This window comes from Medicago sativa, chromosome 7 (assembly GCF_051527215.1).
Source record: "Medicago sativa cultivar Bolivia chromosome 7, Bolivia_mono, whole genome shotgun sequence".
In the NCBI taxonomy this organism is placed as follows: domain Eukaryota; kingdom Viridiplantae; phylum Streptophyta; class Magnoliopsida; order Fabales; family Fabaceae; genus Medicago; species Medicago sativa.
The window spans coordinates 98,968,445-98,992,988 of NC_140755.1; the positions used below are offsets into that span (position 1 = coordinate 98,968,445).

At 33.7% G+C, this 24,544-nt stretch overlaps 3 protein-coding genes and 1 pseudogene across 21 annotated transcripts; 2 read left to right on the top strand and 2 right to left on the bottom strand.

The window, feature by feature from the left end:
* Positions 1-433: 433 nt before the first annotated feature.
* Positions 434-3,743, bottom strand: LOC146911053 (alpha/beta-Hydrolases superfamily protein). Its single transcript, XM_085723741.1, has 3 exons — positions 3,233-3,743; positions 1,281-1,522; positions 434-973 (listed from the first exon to the last, which is right to left on the bottom strand). Exons 1-3 carry the CDS (start codon positions 3,695-3,697, stop codon positions 727-729), a joined length of 954 nt encoding a protein of 317 aa, XP_085579867.1. The 5' UTR covers positions 3,698-3,743; the 3' UTR covers positions 434-726.
* Positions 3,744-3,981: 238 nt separating this feature from the next.
* LOC146911054 (G2/mitotic-specific cyclin S13-6-like) lies at positions 3,982-10,852 on the bottom strand. Of its 19 annotated transcripts, none has more exons than XM_085723754.1 (19): positions 10,626-10,852; positions 10,388-10,452; positions 10,269-10,310; positions 10,104-10,183; positions 9,922-9,990; positions 9,569-9,645; positions 9,063-9,189; positions 8,918-8,963; positions 8,600-8,803; positions 8,156-8,506; positions 7,970-8,081; positions 7,723-7,851; positions 7,557-7,628; positions 7,299-7,404; positions 6,411-6,482; positions 6,214-6,279; positions 5,814-5,882; positions 5,021-5,153; positions 3,982-4,383 (listed from the first exon to the last, which is right to left on the bottom strand). In XM_085723754.1, the coding sequence occupies exons 7-10, from the start codon at positions 9,167-9,169 to the stop codon at positions 8,282-8,284; spliced, it is 582 nt and encodes a 193-aa protein (XP_085579880.1). In that variant the 5' UTR covers positions 9,170-9,189; positions 9,569-9,645; positions 9,922-9,990; positions 10,104-10,183; positions 10,269-10,310; positions 10,388-10,452; positions 10,626-10,852; the 3' UTR covers positions 3,982-4,383; positions 5,021-5,153; positions 5,814-5,882; positions 6,214-6,279; positions 6,411-6,482; positions 7,299-7,404; positions 7,557-7,628; positions 7,723-7,851; positions 7,970-8,081; positions 8,156-8,281. The 19 variants fall into 19 exon arrangements, with proteins under 19 accessions (XP_085579880.1, XP_085579876.1, XP_085579869.1 ...); XM_085723750.1 differs by having other exon boundaries at positions 3,982-4,422; XM_085723743.1 differs by having other exon boundaries at positions 5,021-5,205.
* Positions 10,853-16,689: 5,837 nt separating this feature from the next.
* Positions 16,690-17,685, top strand: LOC146911055 (RING-H2 finger protein ATL64-like). Its single transcript, XM_085723763.1, has one exon. The coding sequence runs from the start codon at positions 16,845-16,847 to the stop codon at positions 17,418-17,420; it is 576 nt and encodes a 191-aa protein (XP_085579889.1). The 5' UTR covers positions 16,690-16,844; the 3' UTR covers positions 17,421-17,685.
* A 3,420-nt stretch (positions 17,686-21,105) lies between these two features.
* LOC146911056 (uncharacterized) lies at positions 21,106-24,388 on the top strand (annotated as a pseudogene).
* Positions 24,389-24,544: the final 156 nt, after the last annotated feature.

The window sequence follows — 24,544 nt, forward strand, 5'->3', positions numbered from 1 at the left end:
GAAGTTTACTTTCAACGAGAGTTTACATGTTTTGCAGTCCTTTACAATGATTTCTCAACTTAGGCGTATGAGAGTAGTATAAATGGAAAGAGGGGAGGACTTTGAGGATGAAAGGAGTAACGGGAAGGGAAGGGTGAGTAGTCCCTTCATTTTATTATTTACTGGACTAAAACCCTCCAATACAGAGGAGCTTAAAAAACGCATTGGAAGAAATTAGAGGATTTTGAATAAATTTTCAAATGCATTATTTCTCAATTTCAAAATTGGAAAAAATAAAATTTCTCATAAGTATTTTCATCCAACTTCCTTCAAATATACTCTCCCAAAAAAAAGTGAAGGATTCCCGTGTTTCCCTTCCCCCTCTTCCCTCCAAAGCCCTCCCATCCCTTTTTCCTCATAACTTTCAAACAAAACCTAAATACATCTAGCTAAGTTGAATCATTAAACTACCAGCATATTATTGATGACAGTAGAGATCAGAGGAAGCCTACCACTTCAGAGTAGAGCAGGATTCAAGCGCCAAGGCATAAGGAAAAGGGGATCAAGTTATTATAGACAAGTTTGATTCTTGTCTATATTGAAGTTAAGACACAGAAATACTAGCTATTGCGCTAGATACTAGAAAATCTGCAAACTTGGCACTCTTGCAAGCGTGTGGCACAGTGCAATCCAAAATATGTATTATAAATAACTTTTACACAGCATTCATGTGAAGAATGAAGCAGATTAAAATTTCTTGATGAAGTCATATATGTGCGCACTGATCTCTTCTGGTCTTTCCTGATTTATAAAATGAGCTACTCCTTCCATAACAACCATTTCTTGCAAGTATGGTACTTCTCTCTTAAAACCACCATTATGTATATACTCCTTAACGCCTGGTGTGTTATATGTAAGGTCCAGGTCTCCCACAATAAACTTCACCGGTACTTTGATCTGTTCTCCGGTCCATGGTGCCATCAATTCCCAGGTTCTGCAGACAATTTTTTTTACCCAAACCGTTCAATAAAATAAGCAAGGAAAGCTTAATAATAATCTCCTCCTTGCAAATTAAAATGTTCCTACTCTGAACTTTTTTTCTTGACACATGGTTACATCAAGTCCATCTAGTTCAACTATTTCTTCAAATGAAATGTAACCTACATACGCTATTGTCCTTTGTAACAGTTTTGCAATTATATATGAAATGAAGTTAGAAAATGTTTCTAGTGTCAAATACAAATAGGCTACAGTACCATATGTATAGTTATGTTTCGAAAAACGAACTAGATGAAACTTACAGGTCGAGGGCGCGATAGTAGTTTAGTCCGCCAGTGAAGCCTTTCTGTTCAAATTTGGTAGCATAATAATTGACATCTTCTTCAGAGAGCCATTTAGGTAAAGTAATATGAGTGTTAGGGGAACCTCCAAAACCTATCTCCTTTGGCACACAAAGTGGACGAGGATCACGCAATGTAAGAAATGATTTTATTATTCTTGCAGCACCAGCACGCGCAAACTCTTCTTCTGCCTCCCCAGGTTTCTGCAGGACAACCAAATACAGTACACCATATACATCATATAAATATCTTTGAAACTTGTGAACAACATTGAACTAGACAGCTACTGTTTATTAAAACCATAAATTGATTCAGAAGCTTGTATTAGGATTTAGAAAGCAACAATTATTTTGAGATTCAAAAAAGAAAAGAGGAAGAAGAGCAGTTGAGAGGCAGCACACACACACACACACACACATTGGGTTATGCCTAATATCGGTTAACATTGTTGACTGAACACTGTTCTCAAAAGTATCTGTTAGAGCTGGTAAATCAATTAATTGAATTGAATGACTAGTACTAATGGGCAACTATCAAGATCATGAGATAATTTTAGAGCATCAGGAGCTATAAAAGATAACAGAACCCCATGGCTAGATCATATATTGCTAGTGTATCATTTCTTTGGAGTAAGACTGGTCATTCTTCAAAACTGAATTGAGATGAACCACAAATCTAACTGTTAAAGATTACACTTTCACGTGCATGAAACTCAAACCAATGTTTTCATCTTTTCATGACAAATGTTAGTACAATTAACATTTCTATTAGGAGAAGGGATCAAACACGTGCCCTCCTTATCACTTCACTTCTTAACTGCTTCACCCCCAACCACCAATCCAACTTTAAACATCAAAAGAACCCTGAAACAAAACTGATCTTGCATTGGTGTGGGGAACAAGTCTATCAGAGTTATTGGACAAACTTACAGATTTCACAATTCTAACTATTATAGATTTCACTTTCAGGTGCATGAAACTCAAACCTCCGTTTCTAATTTTATTTAATGACAAATGCCAGCATAGTCAACATTTATGTTCGGAGTGGGGATCAAATACTCTCCTCCCTATCACACACACCACTTTTTAACCCTCTCTCTCACCCCAAACCACCAAACCAACTTTATATCTCAAAACAACTTGAACCAAAATTGATCTTGCAAAGGTTTGGGGAGCAAGTGTAGCCTAGAGTTATTCAAAAAAACTTTATGTCAAAGTTATCATGTAGGAAGGCTTGATAAGGCTTCCTACATGATAGCCGACCCCACTTAGTGGGATAAGGCTTGGCTGTTGTTGTTGTTTATCATGTAGGAAGGAGAATCTCCAATCTTAATGTGATGCAACACCTAGAACAAACTTGAAGTTTTGAGATTTGAGCAGTTAATTAAATGCCAAATTAAAAAGGGCACATTGAGCATAGGTAAAGGCAAAGCAATTCAATAGGTATTAGCCAAAATTGTAAATTTTTGGCCAAACTCAACTCCACAAAATCAATTCATAAAGTGATAGATGCCCATTATTCATAACTACAATTCAGATTATATCCCTATAACTCTTAACATACCTTTCACGCAGACCCGATGACCCAACAACGATGAGCTCAAATGCCATCTTAATTCTTAGCATTTAGATTGAAATATAAGTCAACCTCACAAAATCGACCCGTAAACATTTATAACCCGATATCACTATCAAACTCTCAATATCACTATCAAACTCTCAAGAAGAACAACTTAAAAAGTAAGGGAATTCTATAGACAACATAATCCTAAATTAAATGACACTGTTACATTTCAAAGGGAAACTACTAACTACAATCCTACTAAGCTAATTGATTTAATTAGCATAGCACCCTAAACAATAACCATATATTATAAAAAAAAAATTCACCAAATAACTTAGAACCAAATTTACCTGAAACCTGCACATATAATAATCATCACCCATCAAAGCCCTCATAGTTTGAATAGGCTTCCTAACAGGATTCCTAGAGCGAAAAACAACACTCATATTAACCAAAGCCTTAACACGATCAGGCTTCAACAAACAAAAATACCAAGCCATAGCAGCACCCCAATCATGTCCAACCAAAAAAACTCGATCCACATTCAAAGCATCGAGAAGTCCGACGAGGTCACCGACGATGTGGTGGGCGGTGTAAGAAGAAGGAGAAGACGGTGAGTCGGTGTCACCGTAGCCACGGAGGTCAGGTGCGACGGCGCGGTAGCCGAGAGCGGAGAGAGAAAGAAGCTGGTGCCGCCATGAATACCAAAGCTCAGGGAAACCGTGGAGGAAGAGGATTACTGGACCTGAGCCGATTGATGCCACGTGCATTTTTATTCCGTTGGTTTGAACCGTTGTGTGCTCTATTTTTTCCATCCTTTGCGAATTCTTGTTCAGCGCTTCTAGATTTTTATGTCAAGAACTAGTTACAAACCCGTGCTTCGCACGGGGTGAATTGCCTTTTTTCGAAAAAATTTGTTATAAAGGAATAGATTATTACAGGCAAACACAAATTTCTTAATATACTTAAAAGTAAACTGATTTGAAACATAGATATTACAGGCATATAAGAATATTGCATTTGCCTTCAAATTGTTTATTTATCAGAATTTTATGGTTTTATATGATACAAAGAGTAATCTGGTATGAAGAGTAGATACTAATATAAACACAGAGTTTAGTAGATACTAATATAAACAGAGTTATTTATAAGTACAACAAAGTGGATATTTACATGCATCATATTTGAGCACAACACACTTATTGTAGTAAGTTTTGATGTCAAACTTAATATATTACACCTAACCAAAAGCAGCCATGGCTGATGCAAAATCAAAAGCCATTATGCGAAGGATATAACAATATAGACCGCAGATCAAATAACTTCGCAAGATACAATGGCATATCTTCCAAAAAATACCCAAGGATGAAACTGGTCACTTCGTTTTAATTTCTTTGCCCAACTTGGCGGAAGAAAACTGTGTCAGGTTACAATCGGTAGATGCGATACTGTTACGATATTTTTCATCAGAAGAACGCTTTGCGGGAGTGCAGCTTCCAAACTGTTTCGAATCATTATCAGCACAGACAAAGAAAGATTGCTGTTGCAATGGGAATAAGGAAAAATCATACACAAAATAATTTCTAAGTGTCATTGAAGTAATAGTTTTCATATAGTGGTGTTGCTAAGATCATCAACAATGTGAATAATTAGTATCGAACATATAGGTGTAGGATAGGTTAGCAAACTTGTATTCTTAACATGACCACAGTAGAATTTTGACAAAAGTGAATAACTGCAATTTAGAAACTTTTGTAAATATAACTTGTATCCTCTATTATTGCTAATACGCAATATCCTTTAAGAATATAATGAAAACATCAATAAAATTGCAACCAAGATGATTGATGTTATGAAAGTTGGATCTAATGTTAATTGAACAATTTCCAGATAATAAGTTGCATCTTTTTCTAAAGTGTATAATTTTCTTTGGAAGATAAAGTAAGTAATGCCAACAGTCGATGAGAAGATCCATGAGACCATGACTGATATTCGGACACATTTATGATTTGGCATAAGCATATCAGTACATCAATAGCTAAATTTCTCATCAACAATTTAGATCATTTACTTTACCCTCCAAAGTGAATAGTTCACTTCCAAGGAGTTAAATCTGTATGATTAAGATCCTCACTTACATCCTTGGATAAGAGCCGCTCTGGTCCATGGCAGTTCAACTATCAAACTGCTTACATTCTTAACGTCACTAAATAAATCACATCCATTCACAACATGAGGAGATAATATTTAAATCTCATTTGAGAGAGATATCTGCATTATGTGTGTGGCATGTCTCGAGTAAGATTACATTCAGCAAGGAAACCTATGGAAGGCAAAATTAAAATAACATTAACTTTATTTCAATAATAACATGCATATCCTTAATTTGATTGGGGTCATACTTTATTTGTATAATTTATTTCAAAAATAAAAATATTCCATTAACTAAATTGAAGTATTTATCTATCCAAAAAATAAATAAATTGAAGTATTTATGAGAATGTGAATCGCCCTAGGAGGTTGAGGGTTGAGAAAGAAAGATCAATATTACATCTGATAGAAAAGGAAGCAAAAAAGTCCCCATGAGCTTAGCTCATTTGGTATGGGATAATGCACAATATGTGCAGGGGCCGGGGTTCGAACCCCGGACACCCCACATATTCATCTTACTGCAAAATAAGATGCATAGCCACAAAAAAAAAAAAAAACAAAATATAATGGAATTGAAGTCATGTAGTTATCATAAAACAATCTCTTAATATTCATTATTAAGTGAAATGATTAAATCCTTTATATTATTTTATAGAAGTATTTCCCTTTTTCATTTCCGTTGGTGTTAAGCATGTGCACAGTGCAAAACAGGTCAAGTTTGAACCTTGAATAGTAGTAATAAATTAATACTTTAAAGATTGCAAGGCACTGCTGTCTTACCTCAACCTGTTGTTGCAGTGATTGCACATAGTTTATTATCTCATCTAGCATTACTGCTTTGCCATTTATCTAATAAGAAAAGAAACCGAAGACATCAGAAAAATTAACAAATAAAGACAAAACTAAAAGAGATAGCAAATTAAGGAATCCTGGAAATGAGTCGGTATTTTGGGTTTTAAAAACACATCAAGAAGGAGTATATGCTATATCTGCGCCAAGGCCGCAAAAATATCTTGCACATTAACAAACCTCACTCCAAAAAAAAAAAAACCAGAAATAAATATGTTGAAAATGTTGTAGGAGAATGCCACTAAACAGATTTTCCTGAATGTTGCTGGAAGAAAAAAAAATTAGCAAATAATGGTAGTGTAAACGTGAGAAATGCGTAGAGATAACATACAAATCAATGAGTGGAAGCTCAGTCAGGTATGTGACTGGTCGAATAAATATGTTATGCTGCAGGAACCTGCAATAAGTACCACATTATAGATCAAATCAACATGACCCGTAATTTAGTAAAATCTTTTCTTAGTATAAGACGGAATGAAAATCAAATAAAGGAAACAGAATGAGGGGCGTATGAAAGAAGATACTTACAATCTACCAAGGTTTATCAAGGAACCAAATGAACTTGGCAGATCTCCAGCAAAATTATTATAAGAAAGGTCCCTGATGAAAAGAATAAATCATCCTATGTGAGTTGAAAGACTAAGATCTGTAAACAATAATTGAACACCTAAACTTTGATGCCTCACTTTTTCCTGATTCAGTCTAATTTCATTATGTAGTCTAATTGGAGTGCTTCACACCAGCTGACAGAGCATTTCTTTTCTTATCCAAAACAACATCCTTTTTTGGCTTCTGAATTCTAAACTATCCCATGTATTTCCGACAAAAAATGACGATTATGTGGGCTATTCTATCTGGCTATTCTAAGGATTCTTAACACAAACACAGTTAATGAATTAACCTTCAGAATCCTATCACTTGAAAGAAGCCAACAACGTTGACACAACGAAATACATAAAAGTATGAACCACAATTGTGCTACCAGGTGTAACCATCTAGAACAATAGTGTGTGTGTGTGTGTGTGTGTGTGTGTGTGTGTGTGTGTGTGTGTGTGTATATCACAGTTTCTAAAGCTAAATTAAAAATCTGCATAGTAAACTAACATAAGCAAAGAGCTGCTATATTGTTTGATTCTAATTAGCAACAGTTCTTATTTTGAAAAATTGAAAAGCACATCCCTTATGCTTAATTAGGATAACAATGAAACTAATTGAATATAAGTTCTATGATTGCTCAGAAAGTGATTGAGCACACAGATTTGACAGAGGCCACTTGAATGAAATATCATCAAAGTGGAATTACTAAGACCGATGAGAGGTAGTTTTAGTCAAACTCATAATTCTTTTCAAAAAATATAAACAAAGTTGTTGTATTCTTTATAATTCATTTCATAATCAAAACCTATAATTGTTTACCTGCAGATGACATTGGGTAATATGAAGGAATGACATGGATCATGAAACTCTCATTCTGGAGCAAACTCCCTGACACGAACATATTTTAACAAATCTTTCTCATAACCTGCCAAGTGAAAGACACAACCAGAACTATCACTTGGTTCACCAAGAAGAAATATAGGAGACCAACAGCCAATAAATATAAATCCTTCACTCAGACTACTAAGGCAATGCATGCAAGCTAGGTTTGATTCTGATAATAAAAATTGTGCTTACCTGACCAGTAAGAAGAGGAGTATCGGCTGCAAGTTTTGATGCAACAGGCCTCGGTGTACGTACAGGCCAACTCTGAAAATTGGTACACCATGTATATTAAGTTATAATGAAGGATAAGGAAGACCAATACTTCAATCAAGCAACTAAAAAAGGGGTGGCCATAAACCTGAGGCATGGTGAACTTCTTTTTGACACCTTGAAACTCAAGTTCCAACACAATGCAAAACTTTCCTCTCTTACCATGCTCAAGGCCACCAAGAAAAGCCACAATTTTTTTCATTAAAACGGGAAATATCTAAAGAAAATGATTAACAAAGTAAGATATATTGACATTTGAAGTATGAGAAAAATATAAAAAGTTACTTTACAAAAAGAAAGAAAGTGGCTCAAGAGTGTTAGCACAAGCACTAAACCTTTCAATGAGAACTGTTATTACTCAAAAAAAGTTGATGTCATGGCTGAAAAAGCATCTGCTTCAAGTCTTCCCACAACAGAGAGGTAATCGTTTTTTCCCTTTAATATTTTCTACAAATCCAAAAGTATAACTTAGACCTGAACATGTGATATAATAAATTCGTGAAGGATAATTGACAGTTAACCTTAAAAATTTCATAAGCAAAGAGCTGGATGACTCTATAAGTTATGGCCCTAATACGTAGCGATGCAAACCTATGGTACGTTACCCTTCAAGTAACCTCGAATGCCTTCTTCATTCCCTATCATTGTTATTGCCTGCATATCTTTTTTGACAAAATATATATGTAATGTTTTGACAAATCATCAGATCCAAATCCATCTAATATGGGCAATAAATATCGAGTCAGATAGAAAGTTTCCAGCATGAGTTCAAATTTCCTGTACACTTCAATCAACCAGTCAATAAGAATTGATCTCATCTTAGCATTTATATCTGGCTGTGAAACCATGTAATCATGCACACGAACATCATCCTGTGTCATTCATCAAAGTCAAAATATTAGAGAATGTTAAAAAAGTAGAGATATATATAGAGAAGAAACACAAAACAAAGCATAGAACATTACTTCAGAGAGTTTGTAATACTTGTAGATGTCATCAATATACTCAGTTGCAGTCAATTCATTATCCTTATAAGATGAATCAATGTTCTCAACCAAATCCTTGGGCACAACTCTACAAGCAGTCTGTGTTTGACAAATTATGTCCATTCTTATTATTAGTCTACATTGCTGCTGAGCATGTTCCACCCTTGCTGCAGGAACAATGTTCTACAACAACAAAAAGAGTTCCATCAAAACAAATTTAGTGATACAATGTATTAAGGAAACACAACCTTTGAAAATGGAACAAAGTAAACATGATAACAGCAACAACAAATGTACCTTGTTCTTCTCGGTTGCGGCTTGAGCAAGAGCCTCTAACTGAGCCCTGCAACAACAATAAAAACAAATAAAATCAGGCAAATTATAAAGATATACAACATGTGGTAATGATTTAATTTCAATTGTAAAGTTATGGAATCAGCACCTTGTGAGGCATTTGGTGACATTAGCATTAGCACCAAGATCTGCCGGGTTGATCACAAGATTTTGGATATCTTGAAGTACCTTTCTGTTTCTTCCTTCAACCCCCATATTCCTTTTCTTATTCTCACCTAATTCCATTAACAAAAAGCATAAATCAGACATTATTTCACTGATCAAAAATTATAAATCACACCATAGCAGAAAAATGTACAACAAAGGTACCACCCGTGGATTCACTAAACATTTTCCAGATTATTACATAAACCCTAATACTTAACTAAACCACCCTCAGATTTCATTTCAAAATCTATGAAAATTTGATAGACCCATATACACAGAACAAATTAATCACAAAAAATTCAACGTGAGATGGAACTATACTTGTATACAATTCTTTATACAATTCTTGTATAAGGAACTATACTGTATTTGTGTAATAACCAGAAAATCAAATAAGCTCAAACTCTTATAGTTTTTGGATTCAGTGCACGAAAAAAATTATGATACCTGTAAATGGCTTTTAAGATGTTCCAAAGTGAGTCCTGGAATCTCCATCACCCTCATCAAACGCTTTGGTGTTGCCTCTGCCACATATGCATAGTATGAAAAATACATTAAAAATTTAGATTCATCAACCAAATTCATTAAAAATCAATCAAACTTTCAAGTCTACACAAAGAAAACTTATCATCAACAAACCCAGGAAATCACTAATTTAAACCTGACCAACATACACATAAAACTTATCACCTGTTCAGCCCACAAATAAAAAACTTTTCATATCATAAATTGGTAACACAAAGTAATTTATAGCTGAAAAATTGATTTATTATATGCTTACATAGAAAAAAGTAATTTACCTTCAATTATGATTCTGCTAGCAGAAACTTTTACCCTTGCCAATTCCCACTCTAGTGTCCTCTCTCCTCCTGAAAATTTATGCTAAAACCATGTTACTGTATAGATAAACCAGTAGATACAAAAGTCATGCAAAAGTTAGTCCAAAATGCAAGTGGTCATAACATTATTAGCATATGCCTACTTGCAACTCAGAAATCTGTCACTGGATAACACCTCTTTTCTTTTTCACTGTGCATTTCAACATTTCTTTATCAAGACAATCTATTGAAATAAACAATTACAACATCAATATTTTGAGCCTACAATTTTTACATTCAATTTAAATATAAATTTACATAGAACATACCTTATGGGATGAAATTATCATAGATTAAAATCTAGAAGTGTCCTGGAAAAAAAATCAGTAAACAACTTAAAAACTAAAACTAATTAACTGAAAATAAATTAAAAAAATTGTAGCTAAACCTGTTTTTGATCAAAGATTAACAACAATTAAAATCAACAACTATCTTCTCCAGCCCTCTTCATACCTACACAATCAAAATCACAAGATCAAATAAAAAACATCAATTAAATCAACATAATTAACAATTTCATTAACAATAACAAAAACACAGAAACCCAATTAAACAAAACTCACCATAAATCAGAATTGAGTGTGTGAAATAACAAAAACACAAAAACCCAATCAAACAAAACTCACCATAAATCAGAATTCAGTGGGTGAAATGAAGAATTAGAACTTGTTAGATCATTAGATTAGGCTGAAGATTACAAAATCATATTTGCATGTGTGAAATTTGATGGAAAGGAGAGAAGAGAAGTGAGGCCGTGTTTGAGAAGAGAGAAGGAGAAGAACACGTTTTTGTTTTTTTAGAGAGAGAAGGGAAAGAAATCTGTTTTGTAGTGAGAGAAAGTTGGTGGAGAAATGAGAGAAAGAAGGAAATTTAGCATATATATGGGAACACTCACCCAATTACTAAATGACGAAAATACCCCTTCTGAGGGCAAAATTGTAAAATCAACGGACATTTATTTTCTTATTTAGTTTAGTAGACGATGAACTGAGTTTCTCTTTGACTCAAGTTAGTTGTGTTGTGTTTTTTAGGTTATACAAATAATACACTATCGAAAATGGTCTTTAGATTATACTCCCTCCGGTCATTATTATAAGTAAAATTTTACTTTTTAAATACATTGAATAATTAATGTATCTAGTCTATAATAAAGTCTAGATACATTTATTATTCAATGTATTTAAAAAGAGAAATTTTGTTTATAATAATGACCGGAGGGAGTATAAATTTTTCAAAAATATTTGTTTAATCTCCCATTCTAAATCTCCACACATCTCTCACACAAATATCCATTGAAGGAACCAAGTTTGATGAAGTGAAATATTAACGGACACGGATCTACCTTAGTGACGTTGGAGCAACTGTCCCCACTAGTCTTTTAATCATACATAAATTTATAAAATTATTTTAAACACTTTTGAGTAAATGGTGTTAAATATCACCCCACAAACAATTTTTTTTTTTTATTTGGTTACACAAACAAAGATTTTTCAATCCGTCACTGAATATTGAAGCAAAAATATTCCATTAAAACTTCATCCTATATGTAAATCAACATTCACATGCATGTTTTTTTCTTTAATTTTATTATAGATTATAGATTAAAAAGAAGTGATTTTGACATCGAATAATTTAAAATTTATTTTCTATAGATTTTATAAAAAAAAGCATAAGTTATTTTGTGTTTGTTTACCATAATAAAAATAAAATTAATTTTAACTTATTTGGATACAACAATATAAAATTAACTACCTAAATGAACTTGGGGAAAGTCTTTCATGAACACAACCCCAAATAAATATTATTTGGGCACACTAACATAAAACTAATAAAAAATATTATTTAGTCACATCAATTGATATATTGTAGTTTTATTTTTCTTTAACTTTTTCTTAGTTTTGTGTGTGTGCGCACGCCCAAATATTTTGATTTGAGTTTGTGCCTAACTAAGTGTTCCTCGTGAACTTGGATGAGATGATAAAATGTCTCTTCCATCTTATCTAAATGTCTTAAATTCGAATCCACCAATATGTATGCAATTGTGTTAAATCTTTGCAGGGAGATTAGTCTTATGTAGATGTAGGGCAACACACAAATAAGATTGAAATATCAAAATTTATATAAGGGTATTATTGTTCGAAAATACATCTATCTTTTACCACTTTTTTCTCCCTCTAAAAAATCACTTTTTTTTAATGCCATTCACAGCAATTTTTTTTAAGAAGCATTCATATTCATAGCTACTTTCAATACACATGTGGCTTCTTTACGGTTTAGTGTGTGTGGCTTCTTCCCGGTTTGATGCATGAGAAGTACTATTTAGATTTCCCCATTGCAAACGTTGTCAGTTGATGATAAAAAGTCGATCACAAAAAATCTGTTACGTTAGTGTGAGAAGGGGTTTGGGAAATTAACTACCATGACATTATTGATTTTAGAGGATGAAGATGAGACGAGTCTACAAGGAAGATGAAATGCCCAGGACTTGACAAGTACAGTTGGGGAATGTACATTGTGTGAATTAAGTTTCATGTAAATTGATCAATATTTTTTGTTCTTCATAAATGAACATCAACAAAGAAAACATTGACGCAATTAGTAATGGAATGAACCTCAAAATACACAATGAATTCCACTAATTTATTTACCATCGATAAAGTTTTTGCTACATGAAATGATTTATTCAAATCTATTAGAAAAGTTGAGATGGAAAAAGGTGGTGTTGTGATCTATAGCGACTTTATTATGAATAAAAAAAGTTACTATACGCAAAAAAGTTAATGTTTTTTCATAAATCAGGTATCTCTCCGTGTATAACTACATAGATTAATCTCTTGAGCCTTGTGGGACCTAAATGAACGGTAAACTCTCTGTAAGAGTTTTAACGCTATTGAATGTTCCAAGGCTGGATTCGAATCGAGAACCTTAGTTAAGCTAGAAGAGACTCATGTCATCTCATCCAAACATTCTTAGGTAAAAAAAAGTTAATATTTTTATTTAAAGAAGAAAACAAACTTAAAGCCTAATCGCATCAAGCCTAATCACAATGACAGTCTCTCAATAGGAGTTAAGTCAAGTAGTCAACATCCAAATGAAATATAACAGAAAACGTTAACATTTAAGTATTTAACAAATCAAGTCAAAGTCCAAATGAAATTCAGCAAAAGACATCAACATTTAGCAAATCATACTCAAACCTATTACTTATATGAAACAAATCAACAAAACCTAATAACGAAAAAATGGCTCCCTCTCATCTTGCATAATGGACACAACCTATTACTTATATGAAACAAATCAACAAAACCTAATAACGAAAAAATGGCTCCCTCTCATCTTGCATAATGGACACAAATCCATTTAGTATCAAGAGAAATGGCGGAAACACTGTCTTTCTAGTATTCTCTCACACTCACTCTCCTACGAGTGTCCATAACACCCCTCTTAGCACCAAACCTAAGCTAACTTGACATAAGAACAAGCACATTATAATCTTGAAAAGCTCATCCCAATTTCCCCAATCCCACGACCATGATAATAGTCTACTTTGCAACCAACCCATTATATGGTTGATAATTGTCATCTTCTTTATCATCGGTTTCATCACTTCTATCACTTTCAACGGTGGTGGATCTTTCCCAAAATATTGGAACGAGCGGCCATTCTCTTTGTCCGAAGTTTTCCTCTTAAAAAATGCATCAATTTTCTTAGGTTTAACTATTGTATTGTATTGCTCCTAAAAAACATGCAAATCAATTACTAATAACATAGAGTAGTAAGACTTGATTGTTAAGCAACATTGATTAAAAAATGCACAATAATAGTAACGATAAGAGAAAGAGAGAATTCACTGTTTTCTTTTCTTCATTCTAATAACAATCACCATACAATGGAGAATGAACAAAAATCAATTAAAACCGATAATCTCAATCAATCAGTATCCTTCAGAAATGGAAGATGAGGAAAAAAAAGTGAAAATGACAACAAACCTGACTCTGACGTCGGAAAGGGAGAGGACAGAGGCGCCACACGCTTGTTACAGGAAGAGGCGCCGGCTGAATCAAGGCGAGGGAGAGGCGCCGATGGAGACCCCAAGCCAGGGACATTGAGAGACGGTAGAGAGTCTGAGACGCTGGGAGGAAGAGAGCGTGAAAGGGTTTTTCAGCTTTAAAACCTTGGGGGTATTTATGTATTATATGATTATTATTTATAAATAAATAAATAAAAAATATTTTTCCTTCAAAAAATAAAAATAAAAAGTATTTTATCTTGGGCTAGGGGATACCAAATATTTACAAACTACTATCATTGTTTTACATATAAATATAAACTTGAACATTGCTTAGTCGAAGGTGGGAGAGTGGAGTAGGTGTTGCAGCAAGAGGTATTAAATCAAAGTTTCGATTTTGATTTTTTTATGGATTTAATTCCTATCCATTGTGAATATTATTTTTGTAGGTATGAGTCAAATTTTCATCTCAATATAATTGTCTGCCGCTTTATAACCCTTACTTTTTTTAGCTAATTTTTGAGAATGAGGAGACATGTTAATTATGACAATGTGATATTTTAACTTAGAATTCACGCCAAATGTGAACATATGTATTAAAATTTTATTAAAATCTCACATTCACAAGAGTCCCCGACTATGTGTGTATATATCACACTTAATCCTCATCCTTTAATATAGCTCCTCAAAGTGAGATTCAAATTTGTTTAACCCTAATTTTGTGTTAATAAGTGTAAGTGTTTTTGGAAGGCAAACAATCAAATTGTCGTTTGATTTTTCTCGCAACAATGTACGGCAACCATTACTTTTCCCACACTAGGAGCTTCTCGTGCGTCCTATTCAAATTCTAAAATCTGAAATATTTCAACGTGTTTTTCGAAAGTTTATGGGGTTTTTATGCAGTTCAGATTCTAAAATCCGAACTACGTAGGGTGCGTGAGAAGTTCATAAGATGGAAAAAAAGTCATGTTCAGCGTGTTGTCGTGTCAGCTCATTTTATGTTTATAGCTATTAACTTTTGCTGTACATTCCCCACCCCTTAGAGAAAGTTGTGCTCCTTTTGCTGTACTTAATCATTAATTTTTTTTTAGAAATACTAACGAGTATCGTAAGAGTATTTTTTTAAGGACTTTAGAAAATAAATTTTTATAGAAACTTTTGCATTTAATGAATTGAAAATTGGAACATTAGACTTTTTCAATGAATAATTTTTTAATTGAGTCCTTAAAGAGTACCCTTAATGCACTCGTTAGCAAAACCCTTGTTTTTTTTAATGTATATTTAATGCTAGCAAATGCTCTAAAATTATTGATTAAGAAATAAATTCAAAAAAAATAAATTTTCATGCATAATACAAATAGAATATTTATGAAAACAACAGATACATCATTTTTTATACAAAACTTATCTCTTTTGATTCTTTGACCAATACCTAAGTGTATTTCTTATAATTTTCCCTTTTATTTTTCTCCTTTTATCTGAATCACAACGAATAATGTGAATCCTTTCCCAATTTCAACATTTGTATCATTGGATGCTTTGATTTCACGAGTTGCTACGGTCACAAAATTATATCGATGAATGTTGAGTTGCTATCAAATGATTCAAATTTCATATTTAGAAGATAAAAAAAAATCAAAATCTGCTTAAGTTATTAGTAGACTATTCAATATTGATTAAATGATTACCTTGCGTGAATAACCATATGCATGAACTTTTGCTGACCAAATCCAACTTTGTTACCAAAATCAAGGACTTATCAAAGGATAAGGCAAAAGAGTAAAGAGAATCAACGGATAAGGCAAAAGAGTAAAGAGAATATAAGTTCTTGAGTTATGAACTTATGTGACATAAATGATAGATATTTGAGTCTTTGAACCGTTAGGTGTAATGTTCGATCATTGACATATGCATATGAAAAATATTGGTTGAATTTGACTATTCATATTTCAAGACAAATTAGTAAATTAGTGGTATTAATTAGGGGTATGTTTAGGAAAAAAGTAATAAATGCATCTAGTAATTTGAAAAGAAGTTTACATTTAGAGACAAAAATAAAATCAAATGGGTGTTTAGATATAGAGTAATGATAAAAAAATGAGTAGATCAATTTGAAATTAATGATGAAGATGGACTAATTTAAATAAAGCATATGTTTCGGAGGAATTTGTTAAGAACTCAAATTTAGAAATATTTTCTTCAAAGTTGTGTAGCCAACATTTTTAAAATTTAAATTTACACCGTTGTTTTTTTAATACATAGTTTTTCTTTTATTTACCTTTTTTAATTCTTTAATAAAAGTCCGAGGCATTTGTTAAAGAGAACTTTCAAATAAATGGATGATTTTTAAATGTAGGAAATCTTACAGGTGGCTCTTGAGAATCTCTAACCAGTAACCATCTCTTTATATTCCTCATTTCTCTTTTTTCTTATGGTAAAAAGGAAGAATTAACGAATTACTCCAAAGAGAAGAAAATGAAAGATGGACAAGTAATAAAGTAAAAAACAGTAACCAGAAATGCTAAAAACAAAAATCATAAGAAGGTGTGTGCCAGATAAACATGAGATTTATAAAAATCTAAAAAGAGCATGTTTGTGAAGAATCCACAAAAGTTCAAAAAAGCAGTAATCACTAATCAATGGTTCGAAATATCATTATTACATTACATATATATAAGCTCATACATACCATTCCAATCCAAATAAAAAACCACCAATCTACCCACAGTTTCATTTTACCAAAACCCCCATCATTATTAAGGATACCCTATCATCACGCTTATCCTTTACCCTCACAAACACACACACACACACACTCTGTTTTCACTTCTCTGCCATGTCTACTAGTAAGGATCCAAACCTAGAAGCAAAGTATGCCCTTAACAGCAAGGTCATGATAGGATCTTCCATCCTTCTCTTCATACTAATACTCATCATCCTTCTCTTTCGCACTTACGTGTACATCTGCCACCTTCGCAGCCGTCGTCTATTCTCTCAAGATTCTGTAACCACCACCACTTTCAAAGAAGAACGCCTTGACCCTTCCGTTCTAAAATCGCTTCCAACCTTTACTTACTCCTCTTCCTCCGCCGCAACTAGTCGCACTCTCCATGACTGCGCTGTCTGCTTGTCGGAGTTCACCGACGGTGATGAATGCCGTACGCTTCCAAACTGTAACCATGATTTTCATTCCCTGTGTATTGAACCGTGGTTTGCTTCTCATTCTAATTGCCCTCTCTGTCGAGCTCCGGTTCAGTTTTACACTGAAACGATCACTGTTTCGGGTTCAGGAGAACCGGGTGAGGGTTGTTCTAATTTTCCTGAACCGGTTGGGTGTCCAAGAAAGCCGTTTAGTGTAATTGTAGAGTTACCACCAGAGGTGGTGCGGGTCGGATCTTGTACCCGAAGATAAGGCATTCAGCATCATGTTGGTGATCATTGGATTAAAATTGAACGAAGCAGATTTCAGTGTGGACTTTAATGAAGTGTTGTGTATTCTCATGGAGATAATGACATGATGATTGAATTGATGACATGGCTGCTTATGCAAAAATGCATTGGGCTGAAAAATAGGAAAAGAATATGTTATGTTAGACCTACTTTGGAGAATTGTATAGTAATTTTTTGGCATTTGTGTCGTGTGTATAGAATCTCATCTCAATCATGTCTTGCCTCAACCAGTGGAAAAGATGGAAGTAATTTTGGGATCGACAGGTGGTGATTATATATATAGGTTGACATGCGTAAATTGCTTAAAGCCTAGTATTAGACATTTTGCAATAAAAAGGTGCTTTAGACCATCTACAATGAAGAGTCCTTCCCCTATTAAGCACCATTGTAAATAGGCATCTCCTTTGTGACACCAATGAATATGGTGCTTATGAAGGTGGGTGCTTGTATAGGCACCCTCTCTCTCCTATTACTCATGGGTCTCACGTGTACAATTAATTATATTTTTTTTTAGGGTTAATTATGTTTCTAGTCCCTATAAAATAGCGACCTTGTAAGTTTAGTCCCTACTTAATTTTAATAGCATTTTTAGTCCCTAATTTTGTTTTTCTGCACTGAGTATTAGTCCCTACTCAATTCAAATTTGTTTAATTTATGCTTAAACTCTTAAATTTTTGAACAATTTTTTGCAGACATGTTTAGAACATTACTAAAAGTTCGTACGCAAAAAATTATCGCAAAATTTGATTTCTACATCCAGATTTTATTACTTTTTATCTTTAACTTTTGTCGTTTTAAAAAATTCATATTTAATTCATTTCATGTCAGAAAATTCTAAATTTTAGTAAACGAACCTTTCATAGTGTTCTAATCTTGTCTCAAAAAAACCGTTCAAAAATTTAAGAGTTTAAGGATAATTAATCAAACTTTGTTTTAGCAGGGACTAAAATTATAAGTAATTTTTTTTTATAGGGACTAAAAATGCTATTAAAATTAAGTAGGGACTAAACTTACAAGGTCGCTATTTTATAGGGACTAGAAACATAATTAACCCTATATTTAATCATTGTATTATTTTGATATTAAAAAATGATGTTGCAAGGAATGAAATACATAATAGTTCTCATCCAAATCTTGCCACGTACCTACAAAGGAGAACACAAATTCAAGATAGACAAACTCATCTTCAACTTCAACATGATCTTGTGGAGCATATTTGGCAACGTTTTTGGAGTGATAGTCAACAAGATTAGTTGTTATTTAAAATATGCAATTTTTCATCATTCATATTATATTGTTTTTTAAGTTTTAACTTTTTCTTGATTACTAATAAAAATAAAATAAAAATGTTCGTTTTTTTAATAATTTATAATTAAATTTTTTCAATATTTTAAAATTATATAATTATGAATGAGTATAAAAATTATTGTTAAAATGTAACGATATAGAGTTATTGCTGGGACCCAATTAATAATTATTTTGAGGTGCTGGGTTGGAGAGAATGGATGCTTATTACATATTAATTATAAAACGAATGACGTGTACAGTCGGGACCCATTTAATCACCTAAATGGGGTGCTGCATTGTGGATGGTCTTATAGTTTCTACTGAATTAAAGCGACTAGCACTTCTTTTCCTTTCAAACGATAAATCTTTATCATATTCTTTCATTTGTTTAATTGGATGCACTGCTTTATTTACACATTAAATATGTTTTTGGTCCCTATAAATATGTTAATTTTTCGTTTAAGTCCCTTTAAAATTTTCCTTCAACTTTTAGTCCCTATAAAATTTTCAATCACTACTTTTGGTCCCTATTTTTAATTTAATTTTTGTATTTTTTAATGAAATTATGCAGAAATGTGTAAAATATTCTAAAAAAATTTCCTAAAAAAAATTAGAATTTTTTAACAAAACACAAATTAAATATGAATTTTTAACCTTAAAACATATACAAATTCATATTAAATTCATGTTTTGTTAAAAAATTATGAATTTTTTTTGGAGTGATTCTTATAATATTTTGAATTTTTCTGGAAAATTTTATTAAATAATATGAATTCTACATATGAGTTTACTTTAAAAGAAGGTCCAAAAGTGAAGATTGAAAATTTTATAGGGACTAAAAGTTGAAGGAAAATTTTAGAGGGACTAAAACGAAAAATTGACATATTTATAGGGACCAAAAACATATTTAACCCTTTATTTATAAAAGACGCATCCAATGCAAAATCAGACACTACCATTGCACTTATGGAGTATATTTACAATTGAATTCGTGTATAATCTTATCTGAGTAACAAATTTCAAACATTAACTCAAATGAAAGTGAACATAAAGATACAGAACCATTAATTTATAGAATTCAAACCATGTCAATGTAAAAGATTTTCCCAGACTTTTCTCATTTTTTTCAGTTGTGTTTTCGAACATAAAATTCCTCAATTCCTAACCTTGCTACATTGTCCCATTTTTGAAGTAAAGTTGCTTGAATTCATTTAGTGTGAGACCTTTCCGACCTCTATAAATGTGGTTAGTTCACATATGCTCAAACATTTGATGTTTCATTTGCGTTTTTTTTTCTTTTTTCTTCAGAGTAGTGGTTGTGTTCGAATTTTAGAATCCGAAACATGTTCTTTAGTGTTTTGGCTTGTAAAATTTGAAATAGGCTTTGAGCTGTTGAATTTTGATCTATCTCTGAATTTTGTTCATCAATTTAATTTCTCTATGTATTTAGATTTATTTCAGACATGGACGCACACCTCAACCGTGTTAGAGGTAACAAAATGAGCTTGACTCGGTAGGAGCGTTTGAGGAAGGCCAACGTGATAGACCCAAACCGTCTCAGCAACCAAAGCCTTATCATGTCTCCAACCATGAGCCAGTACACGAGCCCCAACTTGAGGAGGCTATGCAGCAGGAGGATAACCTCAAGAGTCATATCTTGGTGTGGCCCAAAAAACACGTCAATCCCAACCGTGCATTCGCACCGCATGATCAAACACATATGTGAGAGAGATGTAAGAATCATCCACATGAAAACTAGTTTAAAAATTCAAACATGGTTAATCACATTTTAAAATGTTATTAATTCAATTGAGTAGCTAGTTATTTCAATTCACAATCAAAGTAATGGTTAATTCAACTACATGATTAACAATAATTTTACAATTTAAGGATGTTAAGCATGAAGACAAAACTTACTTGCAGTGCAAGTTACAAGCTGATGCAGTACAATAGTTTAGCTTTGTAGTACTTTTACATTTCATGCAGTACAATAAACCTAGTATATATACTTGATGTACTTCATTTTACAAGTTAATGAATCTTTTTCTCTCTTTCACTACATTCTTAATATGGTATCAGTTTCTTTCTCTCTCTTCTTGAGAGAGTTTGTTACGATCCAAACCCTAGCTTCCGCCATTGAAGCTTGAGCTTCAAGCTTCGTTTTCCTTCTCGTTTTCTTTGAAATTCGCATGATTCTTTGCGAATCCTCTTTCTTTATCCTTGTTTTGATCTCAATTTTGTATTGAGATACTTCTTTTCTTTTCAATCACGTTGTTCGTGATTTTGATCTTCATCTTCTTCGTTGCTTTGTTCTTCGCATTCTTCATATTTTCCAGTTTTTATGCATTCCTTTTTGCACCATGCCTCATCGTCGAGCTCCAATTATTGTTCAACAAGCTGATACTGATTCTGCTTTCTATGTTCATCCAAGCGAAGGACCTAATTCAGTTACCGTTACTCATCTTCTCAACGGTTCTAACTACCTCGCATGGAGTCGTTCTATGCAACATGCTCTTGGTGCGAAGAACAAACTTGCCTTTGTGGATGGATCCATACCTATTCCTCCTTTTGATGATTTGAATCGTAGTGCATGGGAACGTTGCAACCATCTCATACACTCCTGGATTTTGAATTCGGTTTCTCCGCAAATTGCGCAAACCATTGTATTTCACGAATACGCCATTGATGTTTGGATTGAGCTTCAGGAACGATTCTCTAAGGTTGATAAAGTTCGTATTGCTTCACTTCGTTCTGCCATTAACAACCTCAAGCAAGGTCCAAAGTCTGTCCTTGATTATTTCACAGAGATGAAATCTCTTTGGGAGGAGCTCAATTCACATCGTCCCATGCCTGTTTGCACTTGTCCTTTTCCTTGTCGCTGTGAATCTATGTGTGCTGCTAGAGAATTTCGCATGGAGGACCAAGTGATTCAGTTCCTTACTGGCTTAAATGATACTTTTTCAGTTGTGAAGACTCAAGTTCTTCTCATGGATCCACTCCCTTCCATAAACAAGGTTTATTCTATGGTTGTTCAAGAAAAGAGCAACAATACTGCACTTACTTCTGCTTCAGTCCCTACTGAAGATTCCAGCATTCTTGTTAATGCTTCAGATGCATGAAAGAACAATACTCGTGGAAAATCATCTTCTGGTTTTCCTCAATCAAAGAATAATTCAAGATATTGCACCTTTTGCCACAGAAATAATCACACTGTGGATTTTTGCTACATGAAGCATGGTTTTCCCAATACCAACAAACCTCATGCTTCCTCAAATGCTGTTGCTTCTGAAGGTATAACTGACTCTCAATCAGTTGGTGAAGGATCTTCCATGGTTTCTCAAACTGGTTTGACTCAGGAGCAGTATGGTCATCTGGTTACTTTGCTTTAACAATCATCTTTGGTTCCTCCAGCAACTAGTCCCAACCTTACTAGTACAATTTACATCACTTCCTCAATTCCATCCTTCACCTCAGGTATAAACACTGTGATTTCTTGTTCTTTACATGTTCAATCCAATTATTGGCTTATTGATTCAGGAGCAAATGAACACATTTGTTCTTCTTTACATTTGCTTCATTCTTTCCATAGAATCGAACCAATGCATGTTACTTTACCTAATGGTACTGCCATCATTGTTCATTATGCTGGTACTGCTGTTTTTTCTCCTCATTTTCATATCACAGATGTCCTTTATTCACCTTAAACCCTACTTCTCCATCCACATCTCCTTTAACTCCTGACATTCCTCCTACATCTCCATCATCTTTATCTCCTCCTGTATCTTCTCCCATCGATTCATCCTCTCCATCACCCCCACCTCTTCCTGTCCCTCTTAGAGTTTCCACTAGAAATAAAACTACTCCTGCATATTTACATGACTATATTTGTACTGCACCTAATACTTCTTCTGCAAATACAAGTAATTGTAGTATCCTATTTCCAATTTCATTTCTCATACACATTTGTCTAACTCTCATTCCATTTTTGCTATGTCTCTTGTTTCCTACACTGAACCAAAATCCTATGCTGAGGCAATCAAACATGACTGTTGGAGACAAGCAATGCAGACTGAACTTAATGCTCTTGCTTAGACTGGCACCTGGAAAATTGTGGATCTTCCTTCATCAGTTAAACCTATAGGGTGCAGATGGGTTTATAAAGTGAAGCACAATGTTGATGGCTCTATTGAGAGATACAAAGCACGTTTGGTAGCTAAGGGATATAATCAGATTGAAGGCTTAGATTACTTTGATACTTTTTCACCTGTTGCAAAAGTAACAACTGTGAGATTGGTTATAGCTTTGGTATCCATTAAACACTGGTTTTTACATCAACTAGATGTAAACAATGCCTTTCTTCATGGAGATCTTCATGAAGATGTATACATGACTATACCACCAGGTGTTAATACTTCAAAGCCCAATCAAGTTTGCAAGCTTTCTAAATCCCTTTATGGTCTCAAACAGGCCAGTAGGAAATGGTATGAAAAATTAACTGGCCTTCTCATCACCAATGGCTAGAAACAGGCAACTTCAGATGCTTCTTTATTCACTAAGAAGGTCTCTGATAGTTTTACAGTGCTCCTTGTCTATGTAGATGACATCATTCTTGCTGGTGACTCTCTTGCTGAGATTAGTTTTATCAAGAATGTTCTCAATCAAGCTTTCAAAATCAAAGATCTTGGTAAATTGAAGTATTTCTTGGGCCTAGAGGTTGCTCATTCTCAAGGGGGTATTACTTTGTGCCAAAGAAAATACTGTCTGGATTTATTGATTGACTCAGGTTTACTTGGTGCAAAACCAGTCAGCACACCTTCTGATCCTTCAATCAAGCTTCACAATGATACTTATCCTCTTTTCCCTGATATTTCTGCTTATAGAAGGCTAGTGGGAAGATTGATATATTTGAACACAACCAGACCAGATATTACCTTCATCACTCAGCAACTTAGTGAATTTCTCAATAAACCTACACAAACCCATTACAATGCTGCTTTGAGGGTCCTTAAATACCTCAAGGGTTCACCAGGTCGTGGAATTTTCTTCCCCAGGTCCTCAAGTTTACACATTCAGGGTTATACTGATGCTGACTGGGCAGGATATAAAGACACCAGGCGTTCCATCTCAGGACAATGTTTCTTTTTGGGTCAATCCCTCATATCTTGGAAGACAAAGAAGCAGCCTACTGTATCCAGATCTTCTTCAGAGGCTGAATATAGAGCAATAACATCTGCAACTTGTGAACTTCAGTGGTTGATATACTTGCTCAAAGATCTTCATATTGATTGTGTGAAGCTTCCTGTATTGTATTGTGACAATCAAAGCGCCATACACATTGCAGCCAACCCTGTTTTCCATGAACGCACAAAACACCTTGAGATTGATTGCCAAATTGTGAGGGAAAAACTTCATGCTGGCCTGTTCAAGCTTCTGCCAGTTACTACCCATGATCAGTTGACAGATTTTTTTACAAAATCCTTATTTCCACAACCCTTCAACATTCTACTTTCCAAGCTGGGATTGTTATACATCTACCAACCTCCATCTTATGGGGGGCTATTACACAACGGAGATAATAAGGATATTAAGCATGAAGACAAAACTTACTTGCAGGACAAGTTACAAGCTGATGCAGTACAATAGTTTAGCTTTGTAGTACTTTTACATTTCATGCAGTACAATAAACCTAGTATATATACTTGATGTACTTCATTTTACAAGTTAATGAATCTTTTTCTCTCTTTCACTACATTCTTAATACTATTAGTGTAAACAATTTTTATAGTGAGTCAATCATAA